This window comes from Phaenicophaeus curvirostris, chromosome 2 (assembly GCF_032191515.1).
Source record: "Phaenicophaeus curvirostris isolate KB17595 chromosome 2, BPBGC_Pcur_1.0, whole genome shotgun sequence".
In the NCBI taxonomy this organism is placed as follows: domain Eukaryota; kingdom Metazoa; phylum Chordata; class Aves; order Cuculiformes; family Cuculidae; genus Phaenicophaeus; species Phaenicophaeus curvirostris.
In genome coordinates, this window is record NC_091393.1 from 35,940,283 (window position 1) to 35,959,050 (window position 18,768).

Sequence of the window (18,768 nt, forward strand, 5' to 3'; positions counted from 1 at the left end):
TCCAGCAACCTTGAACAGCATTGCATTGGTTAAACACAGAGTAAAAGAACTCCAGCTTCTGTTAGAAATACTGCAGTATTTAGAGACAGAGGATTCTTAGAATAAGGCCAACATTCTTCATTTGTTAACCAAGATTTATTTCATTCAAGCTTACTGCTACATTAAAACAAGTCACAATACATTCAAATGCTGTGGAATCAGTTAAGAGTTCTTTTTAAGGTATGTCTTAAATTAACATTCTGCTTTGAGCTGAAACAACCAATTCTCTGACTCTTCAGGTAAGCCTCTTCTAAGTACTTTCAGTTTCTGAAAGGTATCTACACAATTCCCTCTGGAATCGCTCATATTAAAGAAAGTAAACAAGTAAAATTCCATTCAACAGATTTTATTTATCAATTTGGTTTTGCGATTACAACCGTTTCAGTTTTCTTCCACTGAAGACAAAATACAAACTTTTACAGCAACACTTGCAGAGAACATTCGTAACAGCTTGATATTTGCACAAGCTGGCTTCAAGAAAAAGCCAGTTAACTTGAAGAATCACTACAGTTCAGTGCCTAAAATTGATTTAGGGGCAAATACAACTATAGATCTATGAGCTACCTTTCACTTCAAAACACTAGGCCAAGAAAAACTGCAAGTTGTTACTTCAGGGTTTTTTTTGTTAGTACACAGCACAGATCAGCTGATACTGCATTTCACAAAGGAGTAATTAATTGCTTTCTACAGCTAGGCAGCCAAGCACATGGTGAAGGTGTATAATCCAGCCTCCCCTCCCCGCAAACAACCAAAATGGAAACAATCCAAGCCACAACTCTGTGAACTGCGGATTATACCTCGTTGGCAAGGCTAGTGAGCAAGTGGTGCAGACCTTCCAGAACATGGCTAAACTATCATAGTACAAGCTTGAGTTTTGCACATTGGCGTCTGTATATAGAGATCCTGGGTTTCCTAATGTCTTGGAAAGTAGCAATTGCTGGCACCAAGAAAAATTCAGTAACTAAGGCAAAGTATCCCTTCTACCCTTTTAAACAAAATTTGAGGCAAAAGATTAAGCAACTTTAAGGCACTTCAAAAATTATTTTTAGTTTGCTTTACCAGCATACTTTATCAGCAACCTAAATGAGGATCAGCATAGCCCATGAATAAGCATTTTAGCAACATTTTACAAAGCAACAACTTCTTTGTGGCAGTCTTCCATGCTATGAAGTGTTGTGTAGCACTTCTCTGCAAGTTTCCCAAAAGATAGCCCTTTAAGGCCAAAAAAATTATATACAGTTTGCTTTGCTGAGCTGAAGGAGAACTCTGTCACACTTCAGAAGAGCATTTTGCTCACTTCAAAGCACAGAATACAAGCTCATGGATATCTTTTTAAACAAATAAATGTAATAAAATAGTTCTGAGATAGGGAAAGGACAGATTAGGTGATTTCACAATAAGGCCAAGGATACACTACACCACCTGACCCACACACATACTGTTGCTGGAAACTGGCTGCTCACTCTGCTGTTTTAATAGACCTGAGCCGATTGTCTTAGTTTTGTTTAGCAAACTAAACGTTAATGAATTCAAATATACAGTACCAGTGAATAACTTCTGTATTTTGTAGCGATTTGAATTGTCTATGCAGCACAACAGAAACAATGCCATTCAAGCTAGAAAGCAACACTGTGCACTGTAAGCTTCCAACTTAAATATGAAGCAAATTAAGTGCACTTAAGTTCCACTGCCACGATTATTATCTGTATTAACACAATCATTTTGTATTGGGTGCCAGTCAGGTAAGAGCTAGTAAGACAGTACTACAGACTATCCTGAAATCGATCATCAAGGGGTGTCATCAAAAGCTACGTATTACATGCTATATCCACCACCTGGTTTTATCTTTACTTCCAATTTTCCTGTGGGTTTATTTTCACAGGTGCCCACACCAATCTATATTGGAGAAGCATACCTATGTTACTCAGATCACATAGCCAATCCAGCCAAGGGAAAAAAAAAAAAAAACAAAAACTATTTGGTGTCTAGATTTCCTTAACTAGTTCACTGCAGGGTGACACAAACCTGATGCCAGGAAACAGGGAGGAGAAAGAAAAGGTGTAGCCCTGGCAGCTCCAGGACTACAATAATCCTGATGAGGATCAAATCCATAGATCCCCTGAACTACCCTTAATTACTCCTTCAGCAAGCAGATATACCAGAGGGCAAGAAAAAACCCCAAACCCCTGAAATTAACTGGAACAAGTTTCAGAGCTATTTGAATATGAAAAACATCAGCACTCTCCTACGCCAGTAATTCAAGTACAAATATAAACTGTTGCCTTTTTACACAGGGAGTGAACTGAATTTTATCACTAGCTTTATGGTTACCTTTGTAGGCCAGGAAAAAGGTAAAAAAATTAAAGCTTCTATTTGTAGTGGAACATTCCTGTACCACTCTCATTACTCTCTCACCCTCAAATGTCAATAAGGAACAATTATCTAGTGTAAAAAGTTTTTAAACTGGAATGCTTACATCACATGTACTCCATTCTCCAAAATAAAACTATTAAGTACTACCATTATATATCTTTGAGTTAGGTGAGATGTTTTTGCAGCTTACTAAACATTTTCAGTCTTTTAAGGCACTGATCTTCATTTCTCCTTACGAATATTATTCCTACATCCCCTCTCCATCTTCAACATTAATTGGAAAGGGCATAAGATTTCTGTTTGGAATGCAGTATTTTATCAGGCAACCTATATGCTCGTGGAGAAAAATGTGTGGGGTTATGTTATTCTGTTAAGACATTACCTATTCTACAATTTTGTTCATCTTTCTCGCAGCATGCTAAGAGCCATAAGCTAGTATAAATGGTATTTCACTCCCTGAAGCCAGTGACCAATAATTCACATCTTGATAAAACTGAAGGGGTACTGCAGAAAGTGTCGATCAAACTAGCCTTCACAATGAGTTATCATGAGATTGTCTACTTAAGACAGTGTAGCCACTGAGTGAGAATCTCTGAACATCTACATTTGGCATACCAAAAAAAAGTCCCACAGGAGCAGCCACTAAAGGAAAGTAAGACAGGCATGAAGACCCATGCAGAATATTGCAAGTAATCCTGTTGAAGAGATTCATATCACATCTTGCCAAGTATAATGTTGCAAAAATATTCATTTAAAGTCTTCTTTTAGAGAGTTAAAGGGTATTATGAACTGCCGTCTTCCATGAGCAACAGAAAATATTTTGGTTCAGTGAACTACAGGTGTTGGGCTATTAGTCCATTATAAAGTTGAAGGTCCTAAAGTGTGTGATAGTTTCGGTCTTTCGACTTGCAGAATTTGTACAGAAAGAATATAACAGCCTGCAGACCCAGAACAAGGACAATTCCACCTATGAAACTTGCAGCATCAAATGTAGATTTGCGTGGAGAAGGTGCAGGAGTCACAGTTGCATTTGTACCTGTTAGACACCAGAGCAGAGTTTGTGAGTGCACAATGCTCACAATAGTTTTACAGATGCTAGTATTGGCTTCCCTGAATTAAGATTACTCAAACCATCCAAACATCAATAAGAAAAAAAATAAACGTAAAGACACGTCAGCATGCATTCAGACTTAGTGATACTGAAATTCTGATTAAATAATCGTTGTACAAGGCTAGAACTATTTATAACCAAACTGTTCTGGACCTTAATACTGAGCAAGTCCCAGCTGGACTTTTATTTCTACTTCAAAAAGCCAAATCTCTCCTCCATTACACAGGACTGAATTATTGATATGCTCACATTCAAACATTTTCCAGTCTCTGCTGCTTGCTTCATTTCTTTTTTTCTTAAATTCAAATGAAATTATCTTCCATTTACTGTACTCTACCCAAAGTGTTACGCTTAAAGAAACCAGCGGAAGCCACAACACATGAATCTGGAAGTGACAGCCATCTGCTGAAGGCTAGTTTTAAAGAACTTTATCTCATAAGCAGTTTTCATTAAACAGTATATTTGGGAATGATACTTCAATAAAATACTTGAGCTAATTCCCACTATAGCCCGAACTTTTTTTTTTAACAGGTATCACATTATTATGCTGCAAGTGAAAAACAAAACACCACTTTCCAAAGATAATCAAGTTAACAAGTGACTTGCAGTCACACTTTTAAATGCATTTGCTAATATGTTTCTAACTTATAATGTCTGACCTACTAGCTCCTTTTCTTAGGGTATTACCTTGCTACATGCATACACCACCTTAACTAAGTTAGATGTGCCATAAAGTTAGAGTAAGGCAGGGCAATACTACTGTTATTACTTCACAAGTCTTTCAAGATAAAGCTTTTAAAGTGGTGCTGATATCCAAGTATTTTATACTCTCGTTATGCTAGTAGTAAGGTTACCTGGAGTACTGGTTGTTGTGGTAGTTGCAGTACTGGCAGTTGTAGGTAGAGGAGCATGTGTAGTTACATTGGTGACGTTAGCTGTTTGAGAGAAGACAGTATATACATAGCATAAACTTCAACAGCAAAGTTTGCAAGCACTTAATTTCTTCTGATTTGTCTCATTTTGCTTAAACAAGGATAAACTTTGATTTCAGTTTGCACGGCATTTAGCCAAGTTTCTGCAAAACCGTTATTATCCATATATTTCAAAATTCTTCACAGATGAGACAGTGATTCTTCATCCAGACAAAACCACTTTTCTTTCAAACACTAATACCAATGCCAGCATTTGAACAAGAATCAAGACAGCTGCTTAAAGACAACTGAGGACCTCCATCAAGGCAAATAATTTCATTAAATAGCCCTTACGATCAGTTAGTATTTATTGTACTTAAAAAACCCCATAATGCAGTATCTCCAGACAGGAGTTAAACATTTACAGGGTAGCAAAACTTCCTCTCTTTCCCCGTGCCCAAAAAACTAATCATGAATAACATCACTGGAATAAGCAAACACTTATCTGTACCTAGACTGTCTCCAAAAAGCTCTTCCATTATCAAGTTAGAACATGGGGTTTCTGACCACCCCCACCCCATATAGATTAGTATCACTAAAAATTAATCGGTATTCCACAATATGCCTGGGACAAGTGCCAACATCTGTGAGATCACTCAAGGCTAACCATAACCCCACTGTACATTAGACTATTCTGAGCCTAAGCAAGTATCAACTCATTACCTCTCAGCTCCCTTAAGCAACAGACGCTTTTTAAAATGAGAAATTTTTTTGTTAAAAAACCCAGTTATGATAGCAGCCCAAGCAAGAACAGAAATTTTCTTAAATTCAAATGAAATTATGAAAATGAAAAAAAAATCAAACTCGTAAGAACTCACGATTACTGGAACTGACTAATCTAGTTCAAACAATTACCACTGAGTTAATTCCTAGTTATACTGGAAAGAAGCCTTTTCTCTGCCAAGACATCTATAAAATCCACTTCTTTCAAACCTTAGGGCTATTTATGTATTCCATACATGAGATGTTTAGCAGCCATGCTACTACACTGATCTGCAGAAAAAGTCCTTGTCACAGAATCATAGAATCACCAGGTTGGAAAAGACATCTTTGATCATCAAGTCCAACCATTCCTATCTACCATGTCCCTGAGCACCTCATCCACCCGTCTTTTAAATACCTCCAGGGATGGTGACTCAACCACCTCCCTGGGCAGCCTCTGCCAGTGCCCAATGACCCTCTCTGTGAAAATCTTCTTCCTGAACCTCCCCTGGCGGAGCTTGAGGCCATTGCCCCTTGTCCTGTCCCCTGTCACTTGGAAGAAGAGACCAGCACCCTCCACTCCACAACCTCCTTTCAGGTAGCTGTAGAGAGCAATAAGGTCTCCCCTCAGCCCCCTCCTCTCAAGGCTAAACAACCCCAGCTCTCTCAGCCGCTCCTCGTAAGACTTGTTCTCCAGCCCCTTCGCCAGCTTCCTTGCTCTTCTCTGGACACACTCCAGAGCCTCAACATCCTTCTTGAAGCAAGGGGCTTGTCCTTCATCTTATTCACCAGTTGCTAGTTTACTGCCATTATATGTTCAGTGATATGGTATTACCTATAGCAGTATGAGCTGTGGTAGGAGAACTGGCTGTGGTAGTATTGGAAGACGGTGTGGTAGTATTGGAAGATGCTGTAGTAACATTGGAAGACGGTGTAGTAACATTGGAAGACGGTGTAGTAACATTGGAAGACGGTGTAGTAACATTGGAATCTGGAACAACCGTAGGAGCTATGAAAGAACAGTTACATTTAAAACTTTATTGACAGTATTTAACTAAAAAAAAACCCCAAACAACAAACTCAACCAACCAACAAAACAAAGACCAAAATAGAACAACCACACGCTGATGTTCAGGGAATTCATACAGCACTGAGTTCTATTACAGCTTTGGTCTAAAATGACAAGCAGTTGAATGCTCAGTCCACCACTCTTAACAGAAAAATTTGCATAATAAGAACCTGAAAAACCTTGTTGCAGGCAGCCCAGTCAAGCCAGTGTTCAACTGGCAACTCAAGATTCCTTAAAGGTAACAGAAGTGAAGAGTCCTATCCTACAAGCATAAACTGTGCATGCTTTACACAACAGGAAACAAGATATTCAGTTCTGCTTTCCAACCTCACTGCAACTAAAACTGAACCTGACCTATGAAATTTAACTAGAAATCAGAGTGGTAGGCAGCAGGAGCAGTACAGGGAAAACCCAAGACATCCTCAAGAATTTGAAAGTTTGGCTAAAACTTTCTGGATTGAGTGCTGATGCTGGTTGTAGATCCTCTCAGCTTCAGCACATGCTGTAAAAAAAGCCTGTGAAGCCTCCCACATTACAGTGAGTATTAAAATGAGTTAATCACACACGGACAGCTTATCTAAATTGTTGCTTAATCATACAATTATCTATCAGCAAGCTTCCTACTGAAATATCATTAGATCCAGAAGCTTTTAATGCTGGAGGTCATTTATATATGGCTGTTTACATCTTGGAACAATTCAGCACGGTGGAAAACAAGAGCCAACTGTTTCTACACAGACAGGCTGGATGTATCTGAATCTATATTCTCTCAGGTCCCACTTGCACCAAATCAGTTTTGGTCCATCTCAACTTTTTTTTCCATGACAATCCAAGCATGCAGTGCTGAGCCATTTCACCATAAGGGCTGATAAGGTATACAGGTTCCTCTCACACCAACGAGAATCCTTTGCTATAAGTGACAGTTAAGTTTCCTTGAACATGCAGACGCTAAAGCACAACAACCTGATAATGTCACTACAAGTTTAACAGGAACAGATTGTAGAAATCCTACTCTTAGACATAAAACAAAGAACTGTAACAGTGTGCTATCTTTGAAAAGAGCCAAAAAAATAGTACTTTTAACATTCCTGATTAAGAGGCGATTCTTACAATTTATAAACAACACAGAAGACCAAGTCAAGCAGAATTATTTCTGACTGGCTGCTACCACCACAGGATAACCCACAGCAGTGTGGAAGCTTCATCTCTGTTGTGTGAGCCATCCTCTTTAGCAGCACTGTTGAGCTCATCTAAACAAGAGTATTAAGACTTCTCATTTACTATTTAGATCTTAAAACCAGATAATCCTATTTTGCAGTCCATTTCTTGTCAGCTTACAGAAAAGCTAAAATTGGGGGGGGTTCACAAAAGCGTAACTCAAGATTTAACCTGTGTTATTCATACCCTGCAAATCTGCTTTCTGCAGCAAGCATAAATTAATGAAAAGTCTGAAGCAGTTATGCAGCTGGGCATGTTCCTAGCATGAAGGATTTACCTTACACAACTTTATAACCCAGGCCCTGCACTTAAGGACTACATGAAAAGCTGCGCTAGTTAACAATTAAAACTGTTACGTTCATAAGGTTTTTTCTATTTACTGCATCTCAGATGAACCAATGGACTTGGCAGGTAAAAGGTTTTTTTGTTGAATACGAATCTTACTGCCTTGAGGATGCTGTCAAGTTCCTTAGGATATGCTATATCTAATAGGAAGTGTCACTCATTTTAACCCAAGAAATTAGGACTGTAGCCAGAGATACGCATCTAGTAAGCGGTTAACTGAATGCACATAAAAAATTTACATTTGGTATCACACATTGTATATTTAAGCTAGAAGCAAAGGGCTTATTTACATAGTTCCACTTGCTTATGTAAATTGCAGAAAGCATATAAAGCAAGATCAACAGATGAAGGAGTCATAAACGCAATTGCCTCATGTTACACAGTGTGAAAGCTGAATATTTAAATACTTACGAGTACACTGTTCTTCAGTTTTACAGTCCTTATGTTTCAAGTCTGCTTCTGTTACATTCACACACAAGTAATCTGCCAGAAAAGAAGAGACAATAATATTTGCAGCAGCAGAACCTTAAAGTGTTTGAAACATTGATCCTAAACAGTAATAAACTGTTCACAGTACAAACTAAATGCTACCTTCTAGTCAGGATAATATTAAAGCCACTTCAACATGTGGGACTTTAGTAATTATATTAATAATCAGAAATTACAAAATTTTTAGTATTTTCTTATCACTAGTCACTCCACCACTCAATAACCATACACAGTTATGCACCACTTCATAGTAATTGTATATCTTGATATTTTTTCTTCACAGACTACAAAATTTGACAGTATTTCTACTATCTGTGGCATTTTTCAAGTTAAACATCTTGCATTTCTACGGCAGCATCATCAAAAATAAATTTAATCTTGAAAAATTCTATATGCAAACAAAACTTAGTTCCAGATTTTTAAGCAGGTCGTTAATCTTGAAATTTTTGAAGATACCCGTTTCACTCTCTGCCTGCACATCCTTCTCCCTTGAGTCAGATTTCAACCTCCCCCTCAAAGAAGTTACACAGGTCTCTTGGGTGCTTGCAGTATGTGCCCGTCGGTCAGACAACAAAAGCAGAATTCAGCAAAAGACCTGCTTGAAGGCCACTCTTGTACTGGACAAGTTAAATCCAAAACTCTTTTCATCTTAGACTTCATATATGACCTCTCTTGGTCATCTACAATGAAGTGCTACAGTATCACTATTATAGGCAAGTCACTCTATCCTCTTGTTCTGCCTCACACAAGAAGTACAAATAATGCACTCAAGGACTACTTGTGTAGTCTTTGTACAACTTCTTTCAACAGCAACTTCATCTCCTTCAGGACTGAGTACCAGAGGTCACCTATATGTAGTGACATTCAGCTCTTCTACAATGGAAAAAACAAGGCTCTGAAATGAGACCAGCTAATGCTTCTTTTCTCTGTCACGCTTCCTTCAGCAGGTTGCAATTTTTGGTTTTAGGAACAGTACTCTTATCTAATCATATTTAATGGACTCTTCTCCCTTACAGCACTTCATTTCAGGAGCAGCAGTTGTGACTATTTCTATGACAAGACCTCAAAAGGGACTGAAGCACAGGGACGTGCCTGCATGTTAAAATCCACTCATGACTCCTTAACAGCAAACAAACAACTAGCTTGTCTAAAGGCATTCTGAACCATCTGGAAAACATTAATTTATCGACAGCACAGATTTAAATTGGAAGCCTTAAAAAGCTAGGATTATTTTGAACATGTTCAGCTGTTTCCACGTAAGAACTTGAAATGCTTAACAGATACAACTTCGGAGTTAATATTCCATTAGGTTACCAGACAGAACTGTGTATTTATGTAATGAACATTAATACAGATGAAGTAGGTCTGGTTGGATTTAAGGTTTTACCTGGCACAGTAAGGACTGTGTAGTCCTCCCCACTTCCACATTTGATCCACTTGCAGCCTACTGCATTTGTGTCATTACCAATACAAGAGATGCAGTCAGTAAAGTTTCTACAGGTGTCTGAAAAAGAAATAAAAAAGAGATGCATTGATAGGACAAAACTACCACTGTAAAAAAAACAACAACCTCAACCACAGAAACAACTCTTAGATTCATACTTTCCCATATGTATATCTCCCGGGTTGAGGCACAATCCTTCTCACCAAACTAACTACAACTGAAAGCTACAACTTAGGAATGCATTCAACAAGACACAACTATGTTTCCCTCCGGACACTCAGATTCCAATACCAGACCCCTACATGTACACCAAGATTATGCCTCATGCAACCTACAACTGTATTAAACTCTGATAATAGAGGATACACTACTCCAGTGAAGTTACCAAAGTCCACCAAATTAATTTTGTTCATCAAAACCTTAGATGGCAAGAGATTTGTTCCTTTCCATTATACTTTTCCTTTACATAATACAGCCAGCAACTCTACAGCAAGAAAGAAATCAAGGAAATCAAAGAAATCAAGGAAATCAAGCCAAGAACTTAAAGGGCTTCGCACACAAATGCATTATAAAGGCGAGCAGAAAGAAAGCTGATCTCTTAATGTTTTGATGACAGCAAAAGCCAGCAACCTAACCAGTCCAGCTGCTTTTTTTTTTATGTCAATCTCAGTCAAACACTGTTGCCTTAAAACCACAATGACAACACATCCGGTATCTGAATCAAATAAGATCTTCTCCCAGTCTACAATTTTACTGCACCAGTTTTAATTAAGACTTACTCATACAGCCATCATACTCAGCAAACCCACACACAACCTACAATTCCTTACGCTGCATACTCTCCAGCACATTTCATATCATAGCCACCTACTCCAGGCACCTTTCCTCCACCTTTCACTTTCCTCCGTTCTGCTCCCTAGTGAAGGGAGCACTGTTATTCACAAATCTTTGGCTATCAGCACAGTCATTTACATCTCCAGATAAGAACTCGAATCCATTAACTAACTTCAATATTCTTGGAATTCAAATTAAGCCTGAATCCACAAGGTCTATCTCTTGGTTATGTTAGCATCAGGGTAGAGATATTTTTATTCACTATTTCTTCATTTTCAGGAAATGTAAGAAGACATGAAAAGACCTTTGTGAGTATGCATCGGTGAGCTATGCAACAGATGTGCCCCGTTCTCTTCAGAAGTAAGCACATAAAGCACTTCAAGGGCTATGTGACAGTTTATGGATAACAGATTCCAGAAAAAGTAATCTATTATTCTGGATATACAACTAAAGAACAACCATAGCATACAAAATGCTTGCTTCTGATGAACAAGCAAAATTCACTTTCATAAACTGCTCACTGGTAGACTGAAATTACAGCACAGTGCATCTGTGGAGGCAGGAGGACAGTCAGGGTAGCCAGCTAGTACAAGGGACACCAGGACTTTCAGTTTCATTTCAAAACAGCTTTCCTCGACTAGCACGGGGGAACAACAGATCTGCAAGAGTATTACAGAATCACTAAGTTGGAAAAGACCCACCGGATTGAGTCCAAACATTCCTATCAAACACTAAACCATGCCCCTGAGCGCCTCATCCCCCCATGTTTTAAACACCTCCAGGGAAGGTGACTCAACCACCTCCCTGGGCAGCCTCTGCCAGTGCCCAATGACCCTTTTTGTTTCTTCCCGATGTCCAACCTGAACCTCCCCTGGCGGAGCTTGAGGCCATTCCCTCTTGTCCTGTGCCCTGTCACTTGGGAGAAGAGGCCAGCACCCTCCTTTCCACAACCTCCTTTCAGGTAGTTGTAGAGAGCAATAAGGTCTCCCCTCAGCCTCCTCTTCTCCAGGCTAAACAACCCCAGCTCTCTCAGCCGCTCCTCATAAGGCCTGTTCTCCAGCCCCTTCACCAGCTTCGTTGCTCTTCTCTGGACTCGCTGCAGAGCCTCAACACCCTTCTTGTGGTGAGGGGCCCAGAACTGAACACAGGATTCGTAAAGTAAAGTAAAGCAAAGGCAGAGGAGACGCTTTCTACTGAAGTAAAAGGCATCAAGGGTGAGCTGCTAACTTCACAATCAGTGACAGGCTGTCAGACGCTCTCCGAGCGCTATTCCTGCTGCGAAAGGCTCTCTCAGGGTCTTTAACAGCAGGCTCCTCAGCTCTGTCCATCGCTGAAAAAAGTGACTCTGTTACCACGAACTCGGCGCTCAAGCCTAGGCAAAGTTTCCTCCCAAGTCTGTCTGTTGTGCTGGCTCTTCCCGAGGGCGTTTGGATTCCTCCTTACGCTCGAGGAGGAAGCCTGGGAGCACAGCCCGAGCCCGTCCTGCCGGACCGACACCGCCCTCTCCCGCTGCACCGGGGGGTTGTTAACCTGCCGCTCCCGGCTCCCAGAAGGGTGCCCGGTACCGGGGCTCAGCTGCAGGGGGAACCGGGGGGGGGGGCTGAAGCAGAAGGTACCGGGCGGCACCGGGCAGCCCCAAAGCGCTTCCCCAACTTCCCTCCTCAGCTTTTTAGGGGCTTCCTGGCACGTTTTTTGAGGCTCTCGGCCACGTAAACGCTTCAGCCAGCGGCTCACGGCGCTTAGGAAGGTTGGACAAACCCCACGGGACGTGCACCCGGCGGCAGCGGCGGAACAGTCACCGCTTACATAAGCGACTCCCGCAATCCGACCCGGGCTGAGGCTGCGAATCACGAACGCGCCGCGCACGCCCGGGACACCGAGCCGATCCCCCTCGCCCCACCGGGGACAGCGAGACGCCACCGAGCTCGCCCGGTCGGGGCAACGAGTCGCCCCCCGGCTCGCACCCCACCCCCCCCCGCACCCCCGCCCACCGGGGCACGGAGCCGGGCGGCGGGCGGGGCGGCTCCCCCGGGCAGCACTCACCGGCGGCCGCGGCGGCCGGCCCGCAGAGCCAGGCCAGGCAGAGGGCGGCGATGGGGAGCGCGGGTGTCCGGCCCATGGCGGCGGGTGGCGGCTTTTCCCGCTCCTCGGCGCTCGGCTCGCGCTCGGCTCCGCGCACCCGCCCGGCGCCGCCGCCCGCCCCCTGCGCCACGTGGGCGGCACCGCCTCGCCGCTGGCCGCACCCTCTCTCTCTCCATCCCCCCACCCCCATCGCGTGGCGTGGTTCCGTCCAGCCTCCCCCCCCGCTCTTTCACGAGTAATGGAACGCTCCCCACAAATGGCGCGGCGTCCCTTTCCCACGTGACCGCGCCTCTCCTCGGAAAGCGTTTTCCCGCGCGTCACGCGCCCCCTTCCTCCCTTCCCCGCCCCCCCCGCCTCCCTTTTTTTCCGGGTCCGCAGAGCGCTGGGCGCTCATTGGCTCCCGGTGCGGCGGGACCCGCGCGTCTTCCCGCCAAGCGGCGCGTGCGTGCGTGCGGGGAGCGGTGGCGGGGAGGGCAGGGCGGCTCCGAGGGGCACCGGGTGCGCCCCCTCCGTGTTGGTGTTATCGTTGCTGTCAGTGCTGGGTCCAGCCCTGTGCAACCTCTTTATCAATGACCTGGATGTAGGCATCGAGTGCACCCTCAGCAAGTTTGCGGGTGACGCTGAGCTGGGTGGAAGTGTCGATCTGGAGGGTCGGGAGGCTCTGCAAAGGGATCTGAACAGGCTGGACCGCTGGGCTGAGTCCAATGGCATGAGGTTTAACAAGGCCAAGTGCCGGGTCCTGCACTTGGGGCACAACAACCCTGTGCAGTGCTACAGACTAGGAGAAGTCTGTCTAGAAAGCTGCCTGGAGGAGAGGGACCTGGGGTGTTGGTTGACAGTGACTGAACATGAGCCAGCAGTGTGCCCAGGTGGCCAAGAAGGCCAATGGCATCTTGGCTTGTATCAGAAACAGTGTGAGCAGCAGGTCCAGGGAGGTTATTCTCCCGCTCCTTGAATCCTGTGTTCAGTTCTGGGCCCCTCACCACAAGAAGGATGTTGAGGCTCTGGAGTGAGTCCAGAGAAGAGCAACAAAGCTGGTGAAGGGGCTGGAGAACAGGCCTTATGAGGAACAGCTGAGAGAGCTGGGGTTGTTTAGCCTGGAGAAGAGGAGGCTGAGGGGAGACCTCATTGCTCTCTACAACTACCTGAAAGGAGGTTGTGGAGAGCAGGGTGCTGGCCTCTTCTCCCAAGTGACCGGGGACAGGACAAGAGGGAATGGCCTCAAGCTCCGCCAGGGGAGGTTCAGGTTGGACATCAGGAAGAAACAAAAAGGGTCATTGGGCACTGGCAGAGGCTGCCCAGGGAGGTGGTTGAGTCACCTTCCCTGGAGATATTTAAAAGACGGGTGGACGAGGTGGTCAGGGACGTAGTTTAATGGCAGATAGAAATAGTATGACTCAGTAATCCAATAGGTCTCTTCCAACCTGGTGATTATATGTTTCTACGATCACAGAATAGTTTGGTCTGGAAGGGACCTTAAAGCCACAGTTCCAGCCCCCCTGCCCTGGGCAGGGATACCTCCCACTGACCAGGCTACTCAGAGCCCCATCCAACCTGGCCTTCAACACCTCTAGGGATGGGGCAGCCACAACTTCCCTGGGCACCCTGTGCCAGCCCCTCACTGCCCTCGGCATGGAGAATTTCACCCCCCTGAGGTGGGGGATGCTTGCTGGTCCATAGCCCTGTCACATGGGTGGGCAGCCTGTGGGCTGAGCTGCTTTGGCTTTCCCTGGAGCTGCTGAGGCAGAACTGCTGCTGCTGTGTTTCCCTGCTCTCCCAGCAGTACTTGTGGCCTTACAAACTGCGGCACATGTTTATACAGTGGATTTCTCACAGAGCAATTTTCACTAACGCGATGTCCGCCTCTTCCTCCCCCTCCCTTTTGTACACTGGAAAATATAGCAAATGGTACATCATAGTAGTTCAAATAAAGATTAATCCACAGAATCATTAGGTTGGAAAAGACTTCCAAGATCATACAGCCCAACTGTCAGCCCCGCACCACCGTGCCTACTTGACCGTGTCCCCATGTGCCGTGTCTACAGGTGTTTTGAACACCTCCAGGAACGGAGATGCCCACCACTTCCCTGGGCAGCCTGTTCCAACGCTTCACTTATCTTTTGGTAAAGAATTCTTTTTCTCATATCCAATCTAACCCCCCCCCCCAAGCACAATTTGAGGCCGTTTCCTTTCATCCTGTCACATGTGACTTGGGAGAATAGACCAGCACCCACCTTGCTACAGCCTCGTTTCAGGTGGTGGTAGAGCCTCTGTTTCTCCAGACTAAACAACTCCTGTTTCCTCAGCTGCTCCTTATAAGGCTTGTGCTTCAGACCCCTCACCAGCTTCATTGCCCTGATCACACTTGAAGCTTAACATCATGTAGCAGTTGCTTGTTGTTGTCCAGCTGTGCTCCAGTTGGTGCTGGTACCATGATAGGGCGGAGTGGCATGCTGGGAGTCCATGACAAAGTGTCTGTAGTACTGGAGAAGGAGCATGATAACAATTATAGCCTTCACCTTCACTCTTCTTGCCTCCAGTTGTGCTGTAGAGAACAGCTGAAAAGGATGTTGTGGGATCCCATCACAGAGGAGAGTGCCTTTTCCCTGGTTTCTGTCCTTTGTTTTTCTCAAATGCCACTGGAATAAATGTGTGCCATCAACAGTGGGCTCTGCAAATAAAAATATGTTTGTGTAAAACTGCCTCAACCTTTTGTGCTATGCCAACACAAGCAAATGTTGGGAAAACAACACAAACATTCATGCCTGCTTGTAGTCAAGGAGAGCCAAGCTAGAGCTATAAAGCAAATTTTAGTATCGTCCTGATTTGAGAAAGGCGCCATCAGAAGGAAAGGACAGATGAAAAACAAGAGCTATAACCAGGGAAATTCTCCCCTGCTTCTCTTAGGTCTGAGCTGGACTTGGGCAGTAAAAGAGGAAACTGCCAAATAAATCCCTAGCTTAATCTTCCATTTTACATTCTTTCCTGAAGGTGTTTTATTGCCAAGAGCCAAGAGACTAATACATCAGAAACTTCAAGGCAAGCTACCTATCATTATTACAATGTGAGATCCAGAATGGTCTGTAGAACTGTTGGTAATGCATAACTTTGGTATAGAGTTTTCTGACGGGCTTCTGTACAGTCATATATTGTGGTGCTTCTGCTAGTGGGCAGGATGGCTGGTGCTTTGCCTTCCTGCAAAGGAGTCTTAGAGGGAAAATATAACAAAAAGGCTGCAAAGAAAACAGCAGAGCATCAGTTTTGCGATATGAACAGCAACCTTGTAGCAGCTGCCAAGAAATGGCTAAACATGTTTTGTTGGATGGAAATGTCAGTGACTTTTCTCCCAAGTCACAAGTGATAGGATGAGGGAAATGGCCTCAAGTTGTGCCAGGGGAGGTTTAGATTGGATATAAGAAAAGAATTGTTTACCAAAAGATGGTGAAGCATTGGCACAGGCTGCCCAGGGAAGTGATGGGTGTCTCCATCCCTGGAGGTGTTCAAAAAGCATGTAGACATGGTTTTTGAAAAGTGATAAGGTGTCTGAATTTAGTTTTGAAAAGTGATGAGGTGACTGAAGTCACACACTCAACTTTAGTTGTTTTTCATTCTTCATGTACTGTTTACTGGAGTGTTAGTGTAAAATAGTTTAGTTATTCCTGTGGTATGATTACAGTCGCTGTTTTTTTAGTGAGAAGAAATAGTTTCGACATTCATCACTGAAACACTTTGTGTCTGTTCTAACTTTGAGTAAGCAGCATGTGAAACAAGGAGCTACATATATAGCTCTTGCAATGTAACCAAAACTGCAGTGAGCATTGGATATGGGAGTTTCCTATCGCTTCCACTCATCCCTCCTGGCCATGCCTGCAGGGATTTTTATGACTTTCTGGGACAAGGATTTCCTGTTGGGATTAGGGATTTATTCACAGGATCTCATGTGACTTCACTAGACATGTGGCATTACTTGAACTTGGGTTTTCCTTTTTGCAGTTCTTGTGGGTTATGATATAAAATATGCATCTTCAACAGTTATAGTGTTTTATGAGGGATGCAGTGCAGTTCAGTTGATGTGCTGGACACAAGAAGCGTCATGCAATCTGCATTTCATGAAGACTGCATATTAAAAATCTCTCCTTTTGAGAAGGAAAACAAATACGCATGTTAAATGTGATTGATAAAAGACAAGGCTCTAATTGGTGCGTATATACATTTAGAAGAATGGAGGGGAAATGAAATGCATGATAAAAGAGAGCTAAGACTATCAGCAGGGCAGAATTACAGCTACAACTCATCTCAACAAGCAAGTGAAAACATGCCTGTCATGTAATCCTGGGGGCTGGTGGGAATCCAAGTGGATGATAACTGTGGTTTGCCTGTTTTTCTTGAAGTCAGCATCTTGGGACTTTGTTGTAGCATACAGTCAGCAGGATCACGGCAGTCTGAGTTGTTGTTGTTGGATTTAAAATATCACATTCATCACTGTATTCATTTTTCATTGTGCTGTTATATACTTAGTGGTTAGTAAGGCGTTTACCTCTGTTTTGAATCTAAAAAGGATTCCAAGCACTGCATTACTGGAAATTTATGTAAAGTCCTTGACAAAAGTGGGTAAAAGCTAAAGGTATGCAGATGCCCATTCCAGGGAAGCATGTATTAAATCTAATAAAAGTGTTCTATCAATTGGTGCTGGGCAAGATGTGATAATGGGCCTTTTGGCCCATCATTGGAAGATGTTCCAGAGGAAAGGATACTGCAGTTTGGGATGGTGACAATGAATGAAAAAAAAAAAATTAGATACACTGAAGGGAACAAATATTTGATTCAGTTTGTAAACATTTGTGTTCATTTCCAAATTGTCATTTCAGCTGTGTGGAAAAAGTGTGTGTGGAGTGTAATTACACGGTGGGTGTTCTAGCAAGAGACATACACCATCTAAAGAGGTTTTGGGTTATTGCCTACCATTACGTAATGATGCCTTATTGGATTCTGGTGCCGTTCACCACTTTTGTAATCATTCAGAAATAATGCATTGAGTCCTGTGCTCAGAGCTGCATAATCCTGGTAAATCCTTGTGTTGTGAGACAGGTATGGCAGCAGGTCCATTTGTAGAGGTGTGTCTGAGGCTGGATACAGCCCCAAGGCACGAACACAGTGGCACATGCTAGGCTATGTGACATCTAAGTGTGTCATTTCAGGTGCTCATGTGCCTGTCCCCAGCAGAAATTCTGCGTGAGGACATTTGCGACTGCCTGAGACAAGAGAGGTGGAGTTGTGTGGGGGGCTCCCTGGTGTATGATGTGGCACAGGCACTTGCTCAGCCCCACCATGTGGGTTGGAAAGGCTGCTTTTAATGTAAGGAACAAGTAAAAATACATACACAGAGTGGTAGTGAGGATGTAATAACGCTAAAAGATTTTTCTTAGGTCTTTCAGAGATACAGGCCAATGCTTTTAGCCTAAGGCAAGCCAAAGAGAGATGTCTTGAGAAGAAGAATGGAAGGCAACAGGCAGAGGCAAGATGAGGCAGAAGGAATAATCATTTTGCCTGCAAGGCTAGGACCAACCACAGAACAAGGTCAGGCTGGTTTAGGTAACCAAAGACAAATAAGGCTAATGTTTACACGTAGTCTTCCATTTGCAGGATTTGTAACGTGCATTTTTCTGTTGGTGATGCTGTAATACAGCAGTGGGCTCTGGCACGTTTCAGGACTGGAGCATGACCCCTGCTCCTAGGAGTTTAGCTCTGTGCTCAAGGCTGGCTGGCTGATAAAAGGTGCCTTGGACAGCCTGGGAGGTTTTTGAGAGAAGGATTCTCAGCCAGGGCTTCCCAGCTTTCTTTCGGTAGGTGCTTTTAGGTTGAGGCTTTTGCATCTGGCTCCTACCTGAGCTGCAACCCTAGGAGCGTTACAGCCATGCCTGGGCCTGGTCTTGGGTCCGCCTGACCTGGTCCCCAGCTCTCGTTGCACTCTGCTGACCCAGACCAGTGCTACTCCCCTTACAGTGCCTGAGGTATGAGCACGACTGAGCTCTGTTGAGCTGGCTACACATTACTGCTTCTTAGCGTCTCAAACCTTATCAGAATTACGTTA

General features: G+C 43.6%; 1 protein-coding gene and 1 long non-coding RNA gene across 2 annotated transcripts; one reads left to right on the forward strand and one right to left on the reverse strand.

The window, feature by feature from the left end:
* Nucleotides 1-369: 369 nt before the first annotated feature.
* Nucleotides 370-12,792, reverse strand: CD164 (CD164 molecule). Its single transcript, XM_069851701.1, has 6 exons — nt 12,639-12,792; nt 9,705-9,821; nt 8,240-8,311; nt 6,032-6,205; nt 4,378-4,458; nt 370-3,448 (listed from the first exon to the last, which is right to left on the reverse strand). The coding sequence occupies exons 1-6, from the start codon at nt 12,712-12,714 to the stop codon at nt 3,288-3,290; spliced, it is 681 nt and encodes a 226-aa protein (XP_069707802.1). The 5' UTR covers nt 12,715-12,792; the 3' UTR covers nt 370-3,287.
* LOC138717824 (uncharacterized) lies at nt 5,293-6,170 on the forward strand. Its single transcript, XR_011336967.1, has 2 exons — nt 5,293-5,498; nt 5,962-6,170. It is a non-coding gene; the product is annotated as an uncharacterized lncRNA (long non-coding RNA).
* Nucleotides 12,793-18,768: the final 5,976 nt, after the last annotated feature.

What these genes read in the sequence shown, in the direction of transcription:
- CD164 (XM_069851701.1), bottom strand. Translation starts at nt 12,714, where the DNA reads ATGGGCCGGACACCCGCGCTCCCCATCGCCGCCCTCTGCCTGGCCTGG. An exon ending in CACAGTCCTTACTGTGCCAG is followed by an intron (nt 8,312 to 9,704) that starts GTAAAACCTTAA and finishes CTTTTCTGGCAG; the next exon opens with ATTACTTGTGTGTGAATGTA. An exon ending in CACAGCTCATACTGCTATAG is followed by an intron (nt 4,459 to 6,031) that starts GTAATACCATAT and finishes TCTCTCAAACAG; the next exon opens with CTAACGTCACCAATGTAACT.